Source organism: Ascaphus truei, chromosome 8 (assembly GCF_040206685.1).
Source record: "Ascaphus truei isolate aAscTru1 chromosome 8, aAscTru1.hap1, whole genome shotgun sequence".
NCBI classification, from domain to species: domain Eukaryota; kingdom Metazoa; phylum Chordata; class Amphibia; order Anura; family Ascaphidae; genus Ascaphus; species Ascaphus truei.
Genome location: NC_134490.1, coordinates 10,640,322 through 10,663,715, shown reverse-complemented (window position 1 = coordinate 10,663,715; position 23,394 = coordinate 10,640,322). Strand labels below are relative to the sequence as shown.

General features: G+C 43.6%; 1 protein-coding gene across 3 annotated transcripts in view; it reads right to left on the bottom strand.

Moving 5' to 3' along the window:
* LOC142501124 (uncharacterized) overlaps nucleotides 1–12,432 on the bottom strand; it is a 102,273-nt gene extending 89,841 nt beyond the window's left edge. The window contains exon 1 of one of the 3 annotated variants that reach the window (XR_012803421.1): nucleotides 267–355. Coding sequence is in view for 2 of the 3 variants with exons in the window: in XM_075610512.1 (XP_075466627.1) it covers nucleotides 12,354–12,393 (40 nt within the window). In the remaining variant the exon portion in view is untranslated. Of the gene's footprint in view, nucleotides 1–266; nucleotides 356–12,353 lie in introns of those variants that run through there. The other 2 variants (XM_075610512.1, XM_075610511.1) reach the window with 2 other exon arrangements.
* Between the last annotated feature and the right edge of the window lie 10,962 nt (nucleotides 12,433–23,394).

Below are 23,394 nucleotides of genomic sequence, written 5' to 3'. Positions count from 1 at the left end.
GATGATAAATTTGGAACAGTTTACTTGACTTTCAAATTGTCTTGAAGTATCTCCCTGCTAAATAGAACTGCAGCGCCATAAAGTACTGTGCACAGATAGAACGATCTGCTCTTTTCACATTTGTTTTACAAGAAAACATATCTTTTTGAACAACTATATACAGCTAAGAACATCTTTGTCATTCAGTCCAGCCTTTTGCATGTACATAGATGCACCAACTAGTAAATTCCATGTAACACTATTCGCTACCATAAAGAACTACTTACGGTCAGAATCTTTGCATCCACCACCCTTTGATCCAGGCATGATTGCTCTTCTAGTTATAATCTGCTGTAGGGATGGATGTCTAGGATGGTACAGGTCTACCAGCAATGCCTGATGGTGCTGCTTATATACACAAAGTGAAGCCATTCAATTATTGACAAGTGCTTTCAGGAACCAATGGGACCCTGTCCAAACATCTATAATTAAGTATTTAGGATTCCAAGCATTTGTGTTAAATTGTTTGCTTTAATCAAGGGTAGGGTGTTTCTCAATTTTGTATATTTTCTTTTACTCCAAAATGCTAGTGTGATTGTCGTGTGTTTCTTTGCTTGTCACAGTTGTGATTAATTTCCAGAATAATATTAGCATAATTGGCAGGCTGGGATACTTTGAAGAATTTTCTAAACATGAGCTTTAAAGACAGCATAACTCCCTTCTTCAGGTCTTAACAACTGGAATTGCTTCGCAATACACTGCCTTGCCACCAGGGGGTTAACTAGTCTTTTAACCTCGGGCACCTTAAAATTACAGATCTTTAAAAAAAAAAAAATATATATATATATATATATATATATATATATATATATATAATCAAAAAATAAATAGATACCGTTCTGTGGCTAACGAAATGCTTTTATTTGTGCGAGCTTTCTGTGGAGGCTTTTTGTCACTTTTTGTACCCACCACAACTTTACTAAGTATATATATGTATGTGTGTGATCAAAGGCTCCTTACCAGGCAGACCAGAGAATCCAGGGAATCCAAAGCAGGCACAGCAAGGAAGAGACAGCACACTTGTTAGCAAAAAGAATTGTATTAGTGAAGCAGGCACAAAATACCAACGTTTCGGTCCTAAAAACAGGACCTTTATCAAGCACTCCCTTGATAAAGGTCCTGTTTTTAGGACCGAAACGTTGGTGTTCACATACATGTGTACCCCTGAGGAAGCGGATCAATCCGCGAAACGCATAGGGTGACGTCACACACCCTGCGTCTTGGCGTTCAAGCGCGCATCCCTACAATCTGCAGGCATCGTGGATCTTATGTGCCAACACTCGTATCGGCTCCTGTTCACAACAACATCTCGCGAGAGTGAGAGAGGTTGAGCTGGTTACCGGTAGAGGCGCCTGGGTCACGAGCAGGAGAGGTCTGGCGGCATTAAGCAACTACCCAGCAGATGGAGATCCCACCGAGCCACACAGCAAGTCTAGTAGGAGACGGAGGGATGTCCGTGCAGGACATCTGAGGCGGAGGGGCAGCCATTCCACGTTGATGAATTAATTTACATGCGCTTGACCTACTTGCATCTTGTAAGTAGGATTCCTATAGTTGCCTGACGCAGGATCAGTGAAAGTTCATGGTTTTTTCTTTTTATATGTGTATTAAATATCTCTATTTTATTTACTTGCTCTATCACTCCGATTTTTTTCTTTTGTTTATTCATTGTTATTATTTTAGGTGCATTGTCACGTAACAGTATTACACCATGTGCTGAGCGATGGCTGGACCCAATCATCTTATCCTTGGAACTTTGGGGATTTTATTCAGCAATTCTTTCTCACCTATACGGTTGTATTCACCTATATTGTATAATGTTTTGATATTGCATTATATTGTGTTATTCACTTTTTATAGATGCAAGGGCGCCCCTATTTTTGTTTTTATAGGCCCCAACCTGATACCACCAGTGAGTGTCCCAAAAGTACATTGGGTGCCAGGCACCAATACCCTGATGTCCCTTCCTCCCTTGTAGTGTTGGTGCACTTAGTTGGGTACCTGCCCGGGGCTCCAACACCCGGGTGATGCAGAAGAACAAAGACGATCCTTCTGATCCAACGTTGTCATCCGCGATGCCGTCCACCTCCATGTGTGGTGAATTCTGGCTTGGATAATATCACCTTACAGTCTCTAACATGGAGATGGTCTGGTCCCAGACCACAGGCCGCAGTTACCGCGTGGCGTCTCACCGGTGCTGTACCTGACTATATGCAGGGAAAGGTCCCTAACTATGGTCTTTCCATATAGCAGCCACAACCTGAGTCGGGGCCTAGCTGGGGCCCAAGGGGGGTGATCTGGCCTAGTCCAGGGAAGCACTGCTTCCTGGACACTACCTGCTCATCAGAGGTCCATCTTCTGACTGGCGTGCTTCCCTGAGTGCACCAAATGTATCTATCTCCTTGCAGGAGATTCTGGACACCCTATTGGCTGCTGTGCATTATGTGGTCTTCGGTCCTAAGGGCTGCTGAGGCGTGTAGTTCCCCATGTGGGCTATTTCCTAATGGCCGCCGCTAACTCCACACTACGCATGAGCGATCCTCCTAATGGCCGCCCGCACAGGGGGAGGCGCTGAGGAATCGGGGGACCAGAGGGCACAAGGTTACACAAATATACTATTAAGATTATAGAGAAAACAGAGTTTAAAGAAGGAAAAACAATACAAAATGATACAGCTGGGCCCCCCAAAGCCTCCGGGCCTGGAACATTTCTCCAAGGTCTCTTCGCCCTGTCGGGGGCCCTGCATGCAAAATTATTTTGATACTGTATAGTATTTTGCTGAATAGAAAAAAGAAGATCCCACCTCTTTAATCACAGAAACTTTGCCCCAAACCTCTCAATTGTAATGTCTTAGGCTGCGCTTATAGTGCCCTCTACGGCTACAGCTACGGCTACGGATGAGGTCTCCCTCCTCCGTAGCCCAAGTGAAAGTTGTAATTTGAGTTTGGGAGACATCTCTTGCTACAAGGGGAGTGACGGAAGGCAGGGGGCGGGGACAAGAGCAAGGGGGAAGGCTGAAATGGAGAGGAGTTGTAATATCTGTTTGTATGCTGAATTTGTTTTACTTTTACTTTAAATTACGAGAGAATTTACTATCTTAAAGTTTTTCATTTAGTGTATTTCACTACACACACACACACACACACACACACACACACACACACACACACACACACACACACACACACACACACACACACACACACACACACACACACACACACACACACACACACACACACACACACACACACACACACACAATCAGGGCCGCCAACAGAAATCATGGGGCCCAGGACAAATGAAAGGAGCCCCCAAACCCATAGCACACCTCCCACAGAAAAACAAATTTTAGCGCACAACTTTTACTTAACCCCCCCAATACATATAAAAATACACCCCCACCCCACAATACATATAAAAATACACCCCCAATAATAAAACGCTGCACCCGGTGCCGGGTCTCTCGGCAGCGCCGGAAGTCAGCTAGGCTAAGCTTCCGGTGCGCCAGCGTGAGAGGGAGGCCCGGCGCGCACATGAGCAGCCATTGTGGGACTGAGAGTTGCCTGCAGCGGGGCAGGGCTGGCAGCAACTGCTGTGACCTGCATCCTCGCCCCTGCCATCGCCATCCCCCCGCAGTTTCACCACCCACCGGCCCCCCGCAGTTCCGCCGGCCCCTCACTGTCCCGCCAGCTGCCGGGCCCCCACCACCGCCAGCCACTGGCCCCTCCGACCACCACACAGCCCCCCCCTGCAGGCACGGGAACACCGCCCCGCCCCACTGCAGCCACCGGCCCGACCTGAGATAATCCCCAAGGTAAGCCTGATTTTTATATGTGTAGCAGGGTCCCCCCTGGTCCCCCTTTCCCTCGCTGCTGCAGGGACTCCCGGCGGCGTCGGAGGCAGAGCGCCACCATCTTGGTTGTGTCGTGGAGGTTCGCGCATGAGCAGTAGCGACGTGGCAGCCATTTTGGTAAAGGAGAAATGGCAGCAGAGGCCCACAGTCACGCATGCCCAGTTACAGTAGGGTGATGCGACGGCCATTACAATGTTGCGCAGGCTCAGCGGAGAGTAGCGGTGGCCATTACAGATCGCGCACATGGCCCCAATAGGAAAGAGGGCCATGGAGGATTACAGCCCCAGAGTGCTTAGAGGCAGACAGGCCACCTGACACCAGGGAGCCAATAAGGCTTACAGCTTTCCCTGAGAGGAATGATACATTGTTGTGTGCTGCAGTGAGGAAGCAGAAGAAGTTGGGACACAGACAGGGGAGGGTGGGTAAGTATAGAGAGCAAGTGGCTCATGCACTAGGCCAGACATTCCCCCTTAGGCCTCAGCTAGGCCTCAATCACTTCAGCTTGTGGTTACTACAGGGACTCCCTTTAGATAGGGACAGGGTCCTGTAGAACCCAGACAGGTGAGGGTACAGCCAGGAAGCATGGATCTCCTGGTATTGCTGTGAATGTGAATCACTCTCTGCGGCTGCAGAGAATAGAGACTTTCTAAAGGTGGATCACTCCATGCGGGAGCCACCCACCGCCAGGCAGAGTTACAGGACATCGCTGAGGAGATCGCAGAGCGGCGGATCCTTTGTGAAGTGTCTGCTGCCCCAGAGGCCCGAGCACTGGGGCAGGTATCGTATTTTAAGTGCACCAACCTGCCGGTACATCAGGCGCTGATCCCACCTATAGGTTTCGAGTTTCTAAGAGGACTCGTGGGACTCTGGGTACACGGTGTTGGGGAGGAGTAAGGTGTAAGGGTATAGCCCAGTTAGGGGCAAGGTTATAGCTGCCAGCTAGTGGCAGAGGGTGACACGGCTGTGTTGCTATTATGTGATGTTATTGTTTTGCCCATATAGTAAACAGATATATATATATATCTAGTGTATGTGTTCATTTGAATGTGTCCTGCGAGGAACAACTCCCGCTCTGCTGGGAGCCATCGCAGGTGGAGGCGCTGTACCATATAGTATTGTTCCAGAGGATACACCCCAGGCTCCCACTGACAGAGGCTTAGGCCTCCTGTGAGCCTAACAGGTAAAGCACCACACCGGTAATACATATAGATTCTCCTCATATGCACCCTATCTGCGTTTGGGGGGGAAATATGGGTTACATATGTATTGGGGGTGTATTTTATATATGTATTGGGGGGAGGTTGTGGTATATTTGTAGATGTATTGGGGGGAGTGGAGTATATTTGTAGATGTATTGGGGGGAGTGCAGTATATTTGTAGATGTATTGGGGGGTATATTTTTAGATGTATTGGGGGTGTGGGGTGTGTTTTTTTATGTATTGGGGGGTTAAGTATAAGTTAAGCGCTAAAAAAATATTTCCGTGGTAGGTGCGGGGGGGCCTGCTCCTTTCATTTGTCCTGGGCCCCATGATTTCTGTTGGCGGCCCTGATCTCACACACACACACACACACACACACACACACACACACAATCACACAATCACACAATCACACTCACACAATCCCCCCACACACACACAATCACACATACACACACTCACAATCACACACATACACACACAATCAATCACACAATAACTCAATAACTCAGACAATCACTCACACAATCACTCACACAATCACGCACACAGTCACTCACACACACACACACACACACACAAACACACAATCCCACACACAACCCCCCCCCCCACACACACACAAACACACAATCCCACACACACAACCCCACACACACAATCACACACACACTCACAATCACACACATACACAATCACCCCCCCTCCCACACACACACACAATCACACAAAATCCCCCCCACACACACACACACAATCCCCCCCCCCACAAACACACACATACACACACAATCACACACAATCCCACACACACAATCACACACACAATCACACAAAATCCCACACACAATCACACTCACACAATCACACACACAATCACTCACACACTCACACACAATCCCACACACACAATCACACACAATCACACACAATCACACACACACACAACCCCACACAAACACACACACAATCCCACACACACACACAATCCCCCCTCCCACACACACACACAACCCCCCCCCCCCCCCACACAAACACAATAACCCCCCACACACATACACAATCCCACACACACAACCCCACACACAATCACACACATACACTCACAATCATACACATACACAGTCCCCCCCCCACAAACACACAATCACACACAATCCCACACACACACACACACAATCCCCCCACAAACACACACATACACACACAATCACACACACAATCCCACACACACAATCACACACACAATCACACAAAATCCCACACACAATCACACTCACACAATCACACACACAATCACTCACACACTCACACACAACCCACACACACAATCACACACAATCACACACAATCACACACACAACCCCACACAAACACACACACAATCCCACACACACACACAATCCCCCCTCCCACACACACACACACACAATCCCCCCACACAAACACAATAACCCCCCACACACATACACAAAATCACACACACAATCCCACAATCACACACACACAATCACACACACACACAATCACACACACAATCCCACACACACAATCACACACACAATCACACAAAATCCCACACACAATCACACTCACACAATCACACACACAATCACTCACACACTCACACACAACCCACACACACAATCACACACAATCACACACAATCACACACACAACCCCACACAAACACACACACAATCCCACACACACACACAATCCCCCCTCCCACACACACACACACACAATCCCCCCACACAAACACAATAACCCCCCACACACATACACAATCCCACACACACAATCCCACAATCACACACACACAATCACACACACACACAATCACACACACACAATCACATATCCCCCCTCTCCCTGCACTCACACAGAGGCACATCCTCCTCTCCCTGTATCAGAAGCTATCTGATTGGTTACAGCCTGTCACATGTAAAAATCAAATTCTATTGACTACAGAGAGTCACGTCGCTCCATCGCTCCGTCGCTCCGTCGCTCCGTCGCTCCGTCGCTCCGTCCAGCCTACTAAAAGCGCATGCTACAGATTCAATGCATTTGTTTTGAAGCTACATTGCGTCGCCGGCACGTACCCGCGACGGTGATGGCAACCTGGCGGCGTGGCGGCGCTCCAAAACAAAACAATTCACTCCTTTGCCAGAGCTTACAGGAAGCGCGACGGTGACAGAGCAACCAAAAACTTGTAAGCAGGTTAAAAAAAATTTTTACATACTGTCGCCACATGTGACTGTCTGTAAACCAATCAATGACCTTGTCGCTCGCGACGTCACTGCAAATTGAATGACAACTTTCGCTAGTGGCGACGGGTGACGTCATCGGTCGCGTCGCCGTCACCGGCACTATAAGCGCGGCCTTAGATGGAATACTTTTTACAGCTGATATTCTAATGTTATGTTTATTAACTAGTAATATTTCATTAGACAACCTCTAGTTTACTATGGAAACCAATGAGATATTCTTGATTGCTAAATGTGGTGCAGAATTTTTGCACAAGGTTTCTGTAAAATGACCCTCATTATAGCTTTTTTGATAAATAACCCTCATTATAGCTAATTCCATTTGTTTGAATGGAATACAGAACAGCACAGATTAATAAATATGGCCGTAACCCGGAAATATTTAATCACTGCTGGAAACATGCAGAATTATTTTCGTATAGTATTTTGCTGAATGAATATACAGAAAAAGATCCCACCTCTTTAATCACAGAAACCTGCCCACAACCTCTCCCTTGTAATGTCTTAGATGGAATCGTTTTAAGATTTTACAATCCCAAATGAATCTAATGTTATGACTCAGACCGTGTACAGTATAATAACTTTTAGTTACTAAATAGGCAGATGAAACAGGTTTGAATGTATGACTGTGCTTGAGAAGAGTAAATAGTTTTTCAGTAAATAGGAAAATGCACTACGCTGGTATCAAATATACGAATAGATTAGTAAATCCCATCTTACTTGTATTTGTTGACATATAATGAATGTAGGGAGAGCACAAGGCATATTATAAAATAAGCAGTGTTATGAATGGGTTTGGCCTATTTCTGAACTTAACTCCTTAAGAACTCTTGGATGTAAGCTATCGGGCCAGGTGCCTTATTTACGTTAATTTTATCAAGCCACCTTTAAAATTCTTCCTCAGTTAACCAATAGTGCCATTTGAAGATGCCACACAGCAATTTGCAGAGTGTGGTCTGGGGCAGGACCACCACCGCACTATCTTAGACTATCAAAGGAGAGACCCTCCTACCGGAATTCACCCCACATAGAGCGGAGGCTTTGCTGACATCGACATCGCGGGATCAGTGGATCCCTTTTGCTTTTCGGCCATACCGAGCGCTGGAGCACCTGGGCAGGTACCTCACAACGTGCACCAACTATAACACTTTCAGTTACTGTGGGCAGCGCTGTCTCACACATTGGGTGGGTTGGCTCTTGTAGACACCAGGGACATTGGGTGCCATGGGGCCCCCACTTACTTTGGGAAATCCCATCAGGGGTGGACACTACGGTTGGAGGGCATGGTGGGGCTACGGCTGTGCGAGGCCTACATTGTATGTGGGTTAATGATATATCTAGTTGTACCTGTGTTCAGTAAACTGATATTAAATACAACTGTGTGATCTTATTGCATTGGGTCCTGTGAAGGGGTTATCCGGCGCTGTCAGCATCTCTCACAGGAGAAGGCGCTGTCACAAGATGGATCAGGTACACCGTAGGCTCACAGCAGCGGAGGATCAGGCCTCCTGTGAGCCACAAGTAAAGCCCCACACACTCAGTATCCGCCACATTACCCATAGGGTGGGGGAAAGAACATTACATCTATATACATATAGTGGCCGCATAGTATCTACACCCATTAATAGTAATGCAACACCCACTTACATTTCTACACCTACCCACACCATTGTATACACTCCCACACACACCTTTTGAAAAGCGCTGTATACACTGTGGGCACTTTATAAATTTATATTTACACACATACACACATATACATACACATATTCATACTCTTACATCACTCATTCAGGGACCATTTAACACCTTAAGTCAGAAATTGCATAGTGCACAGGGGGAGGGATGAGCTTCAGTCACATACATTCCAGGATGCACTGTTTTTAAGTAAAAACCTTTCTTGCTTTGTCTATTGTAACACAGCCGGAAGAAGAGATGAGTGTATCTCGAAAGCTCGCACAAATAAAAGCATTTCGTTAGACACAGAACGGTATCGTGTGATTATTATGCTGGGCTAGCCCGGTACAGATACCTCTACGCACACATTTTAAAGTGACAATTCCCTTTATGACGAAAGTGAACTAACCACAGAGGCATGTTTAATAGGTTAAACCAGGCTGACACAATACAAAAATAGTAGTTTAAATTATGTTTTTAAACTTCACTATCAGCTCCATTTAATCTGTTAAATAACACACTGCTCTAGGAGTGAAAACGCTATAAAGTCTTAATTTATTCCCTAACAAGTGATGAACAGATTAAGGGATGGACTATAACCTATAAGAATGCAGGTTTGTAAGACAGCAGATTGGTGAGATATACCAGTGATTTGTTACAACTACATGAAAATATTTAATGACTTGGTCTGAAAAGCTTTATATGTTCATGAGATCTGTATAATCTTGTAGTAACGTAGCATTCTCTGCAGTGCTACAGGCTCTACTGTACCTTTCCTTTAAATCAGTGGAAATATACATTTGAAAAAATGTACAGCTCAAATCAGACAGTAAATGGTTTAATAAATTCATTTTAATATGTGTAATCATACACTTTAAAGGGGGTTGAAATTGCTGATCTCTTAAGTAATGTAAAGAAAGTTAACAGAATGTTTAATAATTTCGGTCAACACACTTGAGATGGATTCAGAGGGATTATTTCTTGACTCCACCTCCACCTCCGTGACCTCCACCTCCGTGACCGCCACCTCCACCTCCATGACCCCCACTGCTTTGACACCCGTGACCTCCACTGCTTTGCCCTTCGTGACTTCCACTGCTTTGACACCCGTGACCTCCACCTCCGTGACCTCCACCTCCATGACCTCCACCTCCATGACCTCCACTGCTTTGACAGCCATCACCTCCACTGCTTTGACACCCGTGACCTCCACCTCCGTGACCTCCACCTCCACCTCCATGACCTCCACCTCCATGACCTCCACTGCTTTGACAGCCATGACCACCACTGCTTTGTCCTCCGTGACTTCCACCTCCACCTCCGTGACCTCCACCTCCATCACCGCCACTGCTTTGACCTCCGTGGCCTCCACCTCCATGACCTCCACCTCCATCACCTCCTCCTCCACCTCCGTGACCTCCACTGCTTTGACACCCATGGCCTCCACTGCTTTGGCCTCCGTGGCCTCCACCACCGTCACCACCACCTCTGTGACCTCCACCTCCGTGACCTCCACCTCCGTGACCTCCACTGCTTTGACACCCATGACCTCCACTGCTTTGACCTCCGTGGCCTCCACCTCCGTCACCTCCACCTCCATGACCTCCACCGCCGCTACCCCCATGACCTTGATGGCAAGGTTCTGATGAGAAATAGAAGTATAATTTGAAGGAATGGCTGAGATACAGTGATTACTTCTAAATGATGGAAATGTCAGTAAAAAAATCATATCGTACAAAGTCAGCTTATTTAAAAAAAGAAATCTTACACATTGTGGGACTTTGATTAATTATACACTAAAACGAGGGAAACAGAAGAGCACAAAAAACATTCTCCTCTAATGTACTGGAAATTTTGGGAATCCAAGAGGATTCTGCAGGTGACCCTACATTTCTGACAGGTCTCACTGATTCAAAGTCAGTCTCATTTGACGTCAGTCTCAGTACTTTTTAGTATCATCGGACCCATGAACTTACATGGGGTTTCACTGAAGTAAATCAGTATTTTTCCAATAAAATGCCATTCTAACCACCACTAACCCCTCCCCCCCCCCCAAAATCTTACTAATTCCTGTCTATGGTGATGACATCAATGGAGCATATTTTCCAGGTATCTCCTTCATAACAGTATGATAATAATCTAGGCCAATCTTTCTACAGATCTTACTCTGATAAAGCAAAGTGGCAAACAGTCCAGCAAATGGGCATAAAAATCAGGACTGTATCATGGTCACACTACTAGTTAGCAGGTACTAAAGAACTGTGCTTCCTAATCAACTTTATACAGTACATAACAAGAATCATCATGTTCTCTACAGTCATTCTTTCCTTTCCATTTTATGCTCCAGGTTTAAATGACTGTTTTCCCCCTACAGTAATACTTGTATTGATGCATTGTTTTATACTTTATTGGTAGTACTGTAAAGAGAAACACAAACAGTGTGACTGTGCATATTGCTGCACAATGAATTACAGGCCCTCCCGTAAACAACAGGATTAAGATCTGATTGACCGTGCAGATTTTCCTACCTGGGCATTTGGGGGCAGGGCATGCGTCCTTGCATGATTTAGCTGGTGCACATGCTGAAATGAGAGAGAATGAATATCACTGAGACAGATAAGTGCAAATCCTGAATGGTTTTATGGACCTCGTAAATACAACTTGAATGTGTGATAGCTAATGGCCAATCATACAAAAGCTTTGAAAACCTACAGTAGATGAATAGGGTTCAACAAGTGCATTTTTTGCCAATAGGTTAACAATAGAAAAGGTCACGCATCCATGTATCAGGGTGACTGCATATCAGTGAAGGAGTTGATGAGGGTAAAAGAAGAAGCTACTTTTCACAATTCAGTGTTTTTTCCCCTCATGTTCTTCCCTTTTCCTTACTTCCAATCATCCTGCAGGTCTGAGTTGCATTAACATTTCAATATTTTAACAATCTGCTTCAAATGTAGGCACAATGCCTTGGTTTACATGTTTCATATACTGTATGTGATGCACTTACAGTTTCTATTTCTGGAAAAAATATCTCTTTATGATGATATATTTGGAACAGTTTAATTGACTTTCAAATGATCTTTAAGTATCTCCCTGCTAAATAGAACAGCAGCGCCATAAAGAACTGTGCACAGATTAAAACTATCCTCTTTCCACTGTTGTTTAAGTTCCAATAGAATACATATATTTGCAATAACTATATACAGCTAAGAACATTTCTTTGTCATTCAGTCCAGCCTTTTGCATGTATAATAGAGGAACCAACTAGTAAATTCAATGTAACCCTATTCGCTATCATAAAGAACTACTTACGGTCAGAATCTTTGCATCCACCACCCTTTGATCCAGGCATGATTGCTCTTCTAGTTATAATCTGCTGTAGGGATGGAGATCTAGGATGGTACAGGTCTATCAGCAATGCCTGATGGTGCTGCTTTTATACACAAAGTGAAACCATTCAATTATTGACAAGTGCTTTCAGGAGCCAATGGGATCCCTATCCAAACATCTATAATTAAGTACAGTATTTAGAATTCAATGCATATTTATTAAATTATTTGCTTTAATCAAGGGTAGGGTGTTTCTCAATTTTGTATTTTTTCTTTTACTCCAATAAAATAATGGGATTGCTGGTGTGTTTCATTGCTAGACTGTTGTGAGTATTTCAAGCATAATACGAGCATTATTAGCGGACTGGGATACTAAGGAAATGTTCCGATACATGAGCTTGAATGACAGCATAACTCCCTTCTTCAGGTTGACACATTGGAATTGCTTTGCAATGCATTGCTGGCAGACAGGGGGTTAACTTGTTTTTTGGCATGAGGCACCTGTATTCCTGTATTACCTGCACCTACTTATTTACAAATCTACTTTTAAAAAATAATATATTAATATATATATATATATATATATATATATATATATATATATATATATATAGAGCACAACAAAAGAAAAAATTGGCGCCAACCTAACACTATATGAATATCCTCTATAAATATAAATATAACCTATACTATGCACAGTGGAATAAATAAAAATTAAAATAATAAAAAACTAATGCAATAAAGCAATTAAAAGCATAAAAATAAAACAGAAAAGAAAATGTCCAGAAAAATATATATATAAAAAATATATACAAATCCCAAAATATTCCGATTGCTATCCAAAAAAGTCTGTGCAGCCCGAGTGAAGGGAACTCCACTTCCTTGAGGATATCTACAAAAACACAGAAAAAACAGGCGCACTCATAGAGTAAAATTGTATAACAATAAGTTTATGGAATGAAGGATTTAAAAATACACACTCACAAACATAGCTGAATATAAAGCATTTTTGAGTAAAACTCAGCCCGTTCAGACGCAGGAACCCAGTGAGAGGGACTTCGATGTAATGTCCGTGGTATGTCCTGCTGCAGTAGCCCCTCTGTGTCCTTGCATGGACCGAAAACCACGAGGCACGCCGCCTTCTCCTTGCTCCGGCGTTACACAATGAGTGCACTGACCCAAATCTCGCGTGAACTCGATGACGTCAGTGAGATATTAGCCGGATAAAGTTCACAATTGAAAACGGGCTGGACGGCTAGACGGCTGGTGGAAATGCTAGCAGCACAGCAGAAATATGCTGTAGCACATGAGTGACAGTATAAAATATACAAACTGGACAATAAGCTCCACAGCACTCTCTACGCATTTCGTCTCGAACGAGACTTCATCAGGAGATGGTAGCATAGTTATTGGACGCAGTAATATAGTACATTAGACCAATCAGAGCATAGAAGACAGAGGATTACTAATAGGATACATGTGATCAGTATGAGGGTGAGATTAACCCCCATGTATGCCAAAACACACATTGATTTAAGCTAACAGTTTTAATCACAATGACCAAACATATCAATGCATATAGTAACAAGCGCTTTAACAGATGCAATCAAATAAAGAATAATATATTCAGATAATAAAACAGTTTATATACTTATAAATAAAGTACAAGAATTTAGTAGGATGTCATTGGCAGATAACTTGCATAGTATGGTATAATACATAAAACAGATGCTAATAAAGGGTGACGATACCCTAAGTATAAAGAAATAGCTGAATATCCACTAGATGTATAAGGAGACAAAGTTGATGTTAAAGAGATTCAGAGGGATCAAGGTGCAAAAATGACACCATGAAAATAACAATATAATAACAAAAAGAAAAAAGAAAAAGGAGAGGAAGAAAAAACGGGGGGGGGGAAAGAAGGGGGAGAGGGGGAGGAGGAAAAGGGAAGAGGTGGGGAGTGGAAAAGGAAAGAAGGGGAGGGGGGGAAAGGGATAATAGGGAGAATATTAGCAAAATGAAGGGAATATGGGACGCTATTAAAAAAAGAGGGGGGGGGGTAAGTGAATATAAGGGAGATGGGGAGTAGGATGGGGAAGTGTAAGAATGGTGGGGGGGGAGGGGAAGGGGGGAAACACAACAGGATGATAAAATAATAGTGATAAATATTAGAATAAGGAAAAATATGTACATATGTAAAAAAGGAAATTGATATAATAGATATTAATAAATAATAATGAACGATGAAGGATAGTGGACCAATGGTGGTCGCGCAAGCAAGGTCAATGGTACCCACATATATAAGTAAATAATCATATTTAAGCCATTTTCAGAATGAATAAATCAAATGTATATATATATATATAGATATACTGAGCCACTGTGGTGATACTGGTGCCCACACGGAGGGAACGAAATGAATCGCTCAACCCAGACCTCCCTGCAGAACACCGTACCCCACAGTAGACAAGAATATACAACTATACTACTGTACTGATGTCTATTGTGTCATTGAGACCCCCCGGAACCAATTTACCAAGTACATATATCCAGTAGGTCTCCCTGACACACAATTTAAAAAAAAAAATATATATATATATATACACAAAACAGACAAATTGAATTGCGCCTCCCCCCACATCGCCACTATAAACAGCTACTGCAGTAGCTCCTCCGGGCCATAGGTATTTCCTACAGAAAGGTTTAATGCTTTGCCTGTAAACTGAGAAATTCCACTTCCTGGTTAATGACACGCACGGCTGCAGCGTTCCACTTCACACGCATGCACATAGGACACAAGGCCTGCATTGGGGATTATAATGCCTTCACTAATAATGGGACATTGAACTTGTAAAATCAAAGGTACAAACAAACAAGAGCCAGCACCACCTAGGCAAAAAAAACTCTATCAAACACTGAATTAGGTGAGGGTAACACCAAGGGTCCCCGTAAACCCTAAATATAGTCACAGTACTTAAATAAAGGTGACCCACACACAAACAACAAAACTACCTACAAAGCACTGTCTATAATTCAATTTGTATATATCAGTAGAAAACAGCATATAAGGTAAAACATCTACTGTCACAGTCCTGAAAGTTAACAAACAATTACATGGAAATACAATACATATCCACTGATGAGTAAGGAACTTCTGTTAATATCCCATAACGATAAGGGATTCAATAGCCCAGCAAAAAGACGGGTCGCATTACGAGACTATAAGCGCAAAGGGGCAGAAATCCTATTTCTGCAAGAAACACACTTTTCCCAAAATAACTGTCCCAAGTACCTTGACAAAGACTTTAGGGTACACTTCCTGTCCTCAGCACGGGTTAAAAAGAGGGGGGTGGCCATCTTAATACATAACCAAATCCCGTTCATCCCAGACAGAACATATTATGACAAAGAAGGTAGATATTTAATAGTGTCGGGATCCATACGCGAGTACCCTATAACTCTTGCAGCAATATATGCCCCGAATGAAAATGCTACAGATTTCTTTGGTAGATTTTTTGGCAAACTTTGTAAGGTAGCAAAAGGGAACATTATAGTAGCGGGAGATCTGAATAGGGCGCTAAATACGGATCTCGACAGATGCACGACCATTAACAAAACCCACAGACAGGACATATTAACAATAACAAAGGGATTAAAAGACTGCCAACTTCTCGATATATGGTGGGAGCAACACCAGGGAGTGAGAGAGTACACTTTCTTCTCCCACCCACATAACAGCTACAGTAGGATAGATTACTTCCTTGTGTCTAATAGAATGGTTCCTGGGGTCTCTCGCTCTGAGATCCATGATATTTCGTGGTCTGACCATGCATCCATTGAGCTGCGATGTACCTTAATACCGCTAGACAGGCCTAGAGAGAACTGGAAGCTAAACGAGATCCTCCTGAAAATACCGAACCTAGAACGGGAGGTAGGGTAAAAACTTAAAGAATATTTCAAGGAGAACGAGGGGAGTGTGGCATCACACTCCACGCTGTGGGAGGCCCATAAGGCTATCCTCAGAGGGATATTAATGAATCTGGCCGCCAAACGGAAAAGGGAACGGGAGTCAAAGATTAAAGATTTAGAAAAGCAATTAGCAGAGCTCTCATCCCTCCATAAAATGAATAAGCGGGATCACACGCTGAAACAGTTATTAGACACCAAGACAAAACTCAATCTCCTTCTCTCCTCCCAGGCCGAGAAGGAAAAGGCCTGGTCTAAGCGGAAATTTTATGAAAAAGCGAACAAGCCTGATACCCTACTTGCCAATAAGCTAAAAAACAAGCTTCCAAATTACCACATTCACGTGATTTGGAACCAAAAAGGCGACCTCACTCCATCCCTGGGAATATTGTAGAAGAATTTAAAAAGTATTACGAAAAGCTATATAATGGAGATAAGGTCACCCACAACACAAAAACGGGAGAGTCGTTAAAGACCTTCCTGAAAGAGGCAAAATTACCTACCTTGGGAAGGGCCGAAAGAGAGGCGCTCCAAGCTGACTTTACGCTAGAGGAGCTCTCAGAGGTTATCAAAGCACTAAAACCCGCCAAGGCGCCAGGGCCGGGTGGCTTCTTAAATTTATATTATAAGAAATATGTTAAAATATTAGCCCCCCATATGTTAAAACTATATAACGAAATTCTGGCGGGGGCCTCCTTCCCGGCACAAATGCTACAGGCCTCAATCTGTGTGATCCACAAACCTGGAAAGGACCCGGCAGACTGTAAGAGCTACCGGCCCATTTCGCTGACTAATTCAGACGTTAAAATATACTCTAAACTTATAGCAAACAGGGTGGGTAACGTTCTTCCCAGGTTAATCCACGCGAATCAGGTGGGGTTTATCGGAGGTAGACAAACGTCAGATAACACCAGGAGAATTATTGATTTGATAGATCTGGCTCAAAAGAAAAATATACATTCTATGGTGTTGTCTGTATGCTGAGAAAGCCTTCGATAGGATAGATTGGCTCTACCTAACAGAAACACTGGGAGCGTTTGGCTTTGAGGGACGCCTCCTGATGGCCATCCTGGCGCTATATGAGGGCCCGACGGCGAGAGTGCAACATCAGGGCTTTTCCTCCAAACAATTTACTATAAGAAGCGGAACACACCATGGGTTGCCCGCTGTCGCCACTGCTATTTGCCCTGTGTATAGAGCCTCTAGCGGCGCAATTCAGAAATAGCCCTGACATATCCGGAATCTCCAAAGGAGATCAGGTGCACAAAGCAGCATTATATGCGGATGATGTCATCCTTACACTATCTCAACCTCTCACGTCCCTGCCCAACGTATTCAGAATATTAAGCAAATTTAACCAAATTTCGGGGTTTAAGATCAATCAGTCCAAATCCGAAGCCCTCAATATAAATTTACCAAAAGAAGTAGAAAAAACTGATTGACCTCAATTTTAATTTTAAATGGCAGACCTCCGCTATCAAATATTTAGGGGTATATCTTACAAGGGATTATAAAACGTTATACAAAGCAAACTTTCCCAGGGTGATTAAGACACTAGGGGAGGATCTCAGGACGTGGATGAAGGGTGGCATCTCATGGATTGGCAGGATACATAGCGTGAAGATGAACCTCCTCCCAAAGATGTTATATCTTTTCCAGAGTCTGCCTATACCGGTGGAACACTCTGACATCCTCTCCCTACAGTCACCAATCATGAAATTTATCTGGAATAAGAAAAACCCAAGAATTGCAAAGGGTATCTTTAAGAGACCCACCATAAGAGGAGGTTTGGCGGTACCTTGCTTGTTAGCTTACTATAAAGCGGCCCAATTAGGCAAAATTCTCCAATGGCACACAGACCCAAGCTTAAGGAGATGGGTGGATTTGGAGAGGAACTGTTGTGCACCGATTGAACTCCAAAATCTGATCTGCCTACCCAAAAGCGGGGTACGCAAGATGAAAATACTGCTCCAGACCATGGTTAATTAATTACGAGTTTGGGAGGGCACTAAATTTAGGTGTAATTTGACTACCAAAGACTCACTGATGACTCCAATTACCGGCAATCCAGATTTCGCTCCAGGGTTGAATAGAAATAACATAGTAAATTGGATACAGTCGGGGATAACCCGTCTCAAAAATCTGGAGGGTAGGAAATATATACAAACATTTGAGCAAATTAAATCCACAAAGGCTATACCAAATAAGGAATTCTTTAGATACCTCCAGATTAGAGATTTTTACAACAAAACCCCAATCAGGCCGGCAAGAACGAATTTCGAGCAGCTGTGTTCCAGAGGTACGGACACAAGGGGACTTACATCTAGAATGTACAGGGAAGTGATCTGTCCGGAGATGCCCAGTGAGACCAGACTGTGCTACATCAGACAGTGGGAGACTGACTTAGGGGAAACATTAGAGGACGAAGAGTGGGACAGGATCATCCAGACTGCAGCAAAAAGTTCAATCTGCACCACATTAAAGGAGAACGCATATAAGGTCTTTATGCGGTGTTACTACACCCCAACTCGATTAGCTAAATTTGTTAGGGGCTACTCTCCGCTCTGCCCAAAGCGGTGTGGGGAAGTGGCAGACTTGGGACACATGCTGTGGTCTTGCACAAAGGTGGTCCAGATTTGGGAACAAATTCGAGATTGGTTACAAAGGATTCTCGGTTTAGAGATCCCCCTGGATCCGTGGGTGTTCCTTTTGAGCAGACGGATCCGGGGTCTGTCAAATGCAACGCATAAATTGATCGCGCATTTTGCAACAGCCACAAGATGCGAGATTGCAGCATTATGGAAGCAACAAGAAGTTCCAATTATCCCTAAGATCAGAAACAGGATTTGGCATGTCTGCCGGATGGAACAATTAACGAGTCTAGTTAATGACACCGGCACAAATGTTCTAAAAGTCTGGGCACCTTGGCTGGCTCAGATAGACATCCCAGGGGTGGATGCTACTGCAATATTTCAATGATAGTGTTAGATGCGTTCTCCTTTGAGAGCCGGAGTTCTGACAACACATAGTGACGGACATGTAGACGACAGCCCCAAATACAGAAGGTCGCTGAGAGCGTTGGGAGGATGACCACAACCCCAGGAAGAAACAGAAAACGCAACTCAATAGGAACGTCTGACGACCTCAGAATGCAAGTGATCACGGTGCTTCGGTCCCTATCGCCCCTCCCCCCCCCACCTGTCCCCCCTCCTTTCGTCCTTCCCCTTGGTCCGGTGTCTGGTATGTCTTGTTCGTATTGTCCATTGTCTTCATGTATACACTGTATCTCTCTTTTATGTGTGTTAGTGATTTATTGTCACCCTGTATTTCCATGTAATTCTTTGTTACCTTTCATGACTGTGACAGTAGTTTTTTTTTACCTTACATACGGTTTTCTACTGATATATAAAAATTGAAGTATAGACAGTGCTTTGTCAGTAGTTTTCTTGTTTGTGTGCAGGTCACGTTAATTTAAATACTGTGACTTTATTTAAATATTGTAAACTAAAAGGGTTTTATTTATTTTATTATTTTTTTGTAATATGGAGAGAATACATTGCGGGTCTTAGAGAAAACATAATGTGATTAATATTTGTCATATTTAACCACATTTAAAATTGTAAAACTTTGTCAATAAAATTGCATACCTTTATTGCAGTCTACTGTGTCTTGCATTCACAATTTATGCAGGACAATTTAATAATAACCACCCCCCCCCCCAAAAAAATTTTTTTAATACTTGATTTTTTTGTTTTCTATTCAATAGTAACTTTATTAACCTTAGGTTTGCATGGTGTACATACTGTATACAAAAATATTCCACACACACACGGTCTCAGGCAGTGATAACTTTATTAACTTTTCAAACAGTTTTAACATATGACAACAAGACAACATTTCACACTTAGTAAATGCTTGTTAAATACTGTACACTTTTAATTCCATGGGACTTTGCTGAATTACAGGGTGCCAACGACTGCAATGCTGTTCAACTGTATTGTCTTTTTCTTTTTCTTTTTCCTTTTAACAATTGATCATGCATTGTGTCTTTCTTCTAGTAGTGATCTTATATCTGATTCACTATTGGGCACTTTCTGTGATATCCTCCCACCATAATTTGAAACAATAACTTATATCACGATTAAGGTTAGTCATTTGCCAGCCTTCTACTTGTTAGTTTTAAGAACATTGAATTATTTTAGAGTTACTATTAATGTTAGTGTCACCATCGTTTACATTAGAGATTTATTGTATTATGTATGCTTATTATTTATTTATTATTTAATCATTTTTTTAACTCTGCATACTCTATATTTCTGTATTTTTCTTTTTCCAATAGTATTATTAGCATGTATTTATATTTAGCCTCCGTTTTTATTTGAATATTGGTTTGTTTTGTTATTGTGTTTATGTATATTATTAGTTCTTGTTTGTTGTTTCTTATAACGTTTATCCATTCTATTGCTATTTATACTATCCATTGCCCCAGAAGAAGTCTAAACTCATTTAACGCGTATTCCCCCACCCAATCGCATATAGAGTGTATGTGAGGGGGAACCTATATGTTACCAGGTGTGGTGCAGTATACCTGTCAGGCTCACAGGAGGTCTGAGCCTTCGCTAGTGAGAGCCTGGGTGAATCCTCTGGAACGTTTCTTGTCAGCGCCTCCACCTGTGTAGGATTCTAGGAGTGTAGAATGTCCACTACACAGGACCCACATGTAGTAACCACATACACAGGAGTATATGTATAACCGTTTACTATATGCAGAATAACCATACATCACATATCATCAACAACAATAACTGTGTCACTCTGTAACACTACTCCCTGTGGGTGATAACCCCACACTATTTACCAAAGTCCCAAATATCCACTAAGAAACCCAGAACCTATTGGCGGGATCAGCGCCTGATGTACCGGTTTTGTTGGTGCACTTTTAATAAGATACCTGCCCCAGCACCTGGGGCTGCAGATTCTTCACAAAGGATCCGCTGCTCTGCGATATCCTCTGCGACGTCCTGAAACTCTGCCTGGCGGTGGGTGGCTCCCGCATGGAGTGATCCACCTTTGGAAAATCTCTTGCTGTAGAGCCTGTCTGAGCCCAGACGCAGGTCGCGATCACTGCGTGCAACTGGCACCGGTGATATCACATAGAGCTGGGTACTATAGAAAGCAAACCCCCCCTTGCACTGAAAGGGGCCTTTCCTGAAACTGCCAAACTAACTGATGTGGCTGCACTGCAAGCCACACTGTCTCTTCTTGTCAGAGCACACAGCACTGCAGCTGTGTCACTGACAAGACTCAGGCTCAGATAAGGGCAGTGTCCCTACCTAAGGGGCCTTCCCTATGAACTTACCCACTAACCTAGTGGGGAGTGGGGCCTACCTGGGGCCTGGGGTTTCTCTGGCCTAGTACAGCAGAGCACTGCTCTCTGTACACTACCTTCACCAATCGCTTCCTGGATCCAACTGACAAAACCCTGTCTGCACACAACATTGTATCTTCTTTGCTGCAGGAGAAGCTGCCAGCTCTATTGGCTGTCTGGCTGCCTTTGACCAGGGTGAAAGTGCAGTTCCCAGAGGCTGCTGGGAATTGGAGTTCTTCATACAGCTCTTTCCTATGGGGACCATGTGCGCGACCTTTACTGCGCATGTCTGTAGCTGTAATGGTCGCCGCTACTCTTAACTGAGCATTCGCAACTTCCAAGAGCTCTTGCACACATGTAATGGCCATCTCTATGCATTGCACTGCACAGGCGCGAACTCCCGCGCCAACCTCAACATGGCCGCCGCGACTGCTTTGCTTACGCGCAAGCCTCCGCACATGCGCGAACACATTAAACATGGCGGCGTCCTGCCGCAGCTGCTACAGGGAACCCCTGGGAACGCGCTTGCCCCCGCAGCAGCACACACGCAAGGGAGAAAGAAACCTGCAGACAGGGGGACTGGAGGGACCCTGGCTACACTCAGATGAAACTAGTAGGGTGAGGGTCTCTCAGTAGATCTCCCTATTTTCTGTTATAATAAGGACTTTTGAACTGTCATTCTATTTGCTGCAAAGACTTATTTAAAGGCTATTGGGACTGTTATATCAATCTCGGAATTCAGCCCTGTGGCTAATCTCACCGAGTGAACGGAGCCAGCGGTATCCCCGTTTAGGGGAGTGACGTCACCATGGGAGGACCCGCGCAACTGCTGATTACAGCTGAGCAGTGAAGCTTCCGCTTCCGAGCACACAGACGGAGTGAGCGGTTCCTGAGATTATCAGCCCCTTTGATGCAGCGATCTGAAAGAAATTTACTGATATGCCTGTTATTTCTGCTACATTGTAAGTAGCCGCTGTTACGTGCGCAATAATTTTATTCATTAACGTACTTCACCATATTGGTATCTTTTTCATGTATTGGTACATTTGTTGTGGAATTCAAATATAGGACTTGTTAAATCATTTATTACACTTCCCTTTCAGCCCCATTTAATCTGTTGAACAAGACACTTTCCTTGAAGGGACAGCACATTTAAGTGTTAATTTATGCCCAAACAAGTAGTGATCTGAAACGGATTTAGGGCTTGGCTATAACCTATAGGAATGCAGGTTTGTATGACAGCAGATCGGTAAAATATACCAGTGATTTGGCTCTTTGTTACATTTTTAGGGCTAATGTTGGTCCCAGGAGCTAGAGGTATATGTGCACTTCACTTCTATGCAGACTACTTTATCACATCATTGTATCCATTTATATACTTTTATTTCACTTTGTTATTGTGTTTACCTGTACTCTATTTATAACAATAAGCATAAGAATGATACCAGCTGAATTGTTCTATGGGAAATCCTGTTCTACATCAGGGTCATTGAGACCACTGATGATAAACATGAATAACACACAAGCAAAGACAAAAGAAGCCCAAAAGCTCCCGTAACATAAAACCCTTACATATAAATTCAGATAAAAATAAATAATTGGACATTTAAAAAATATATTTAATGAGTTCTGCTTTCAGGCCCATGTTTGTATAATTAACTGCTGCTCTCCGTGTTATGTTATAGCTATT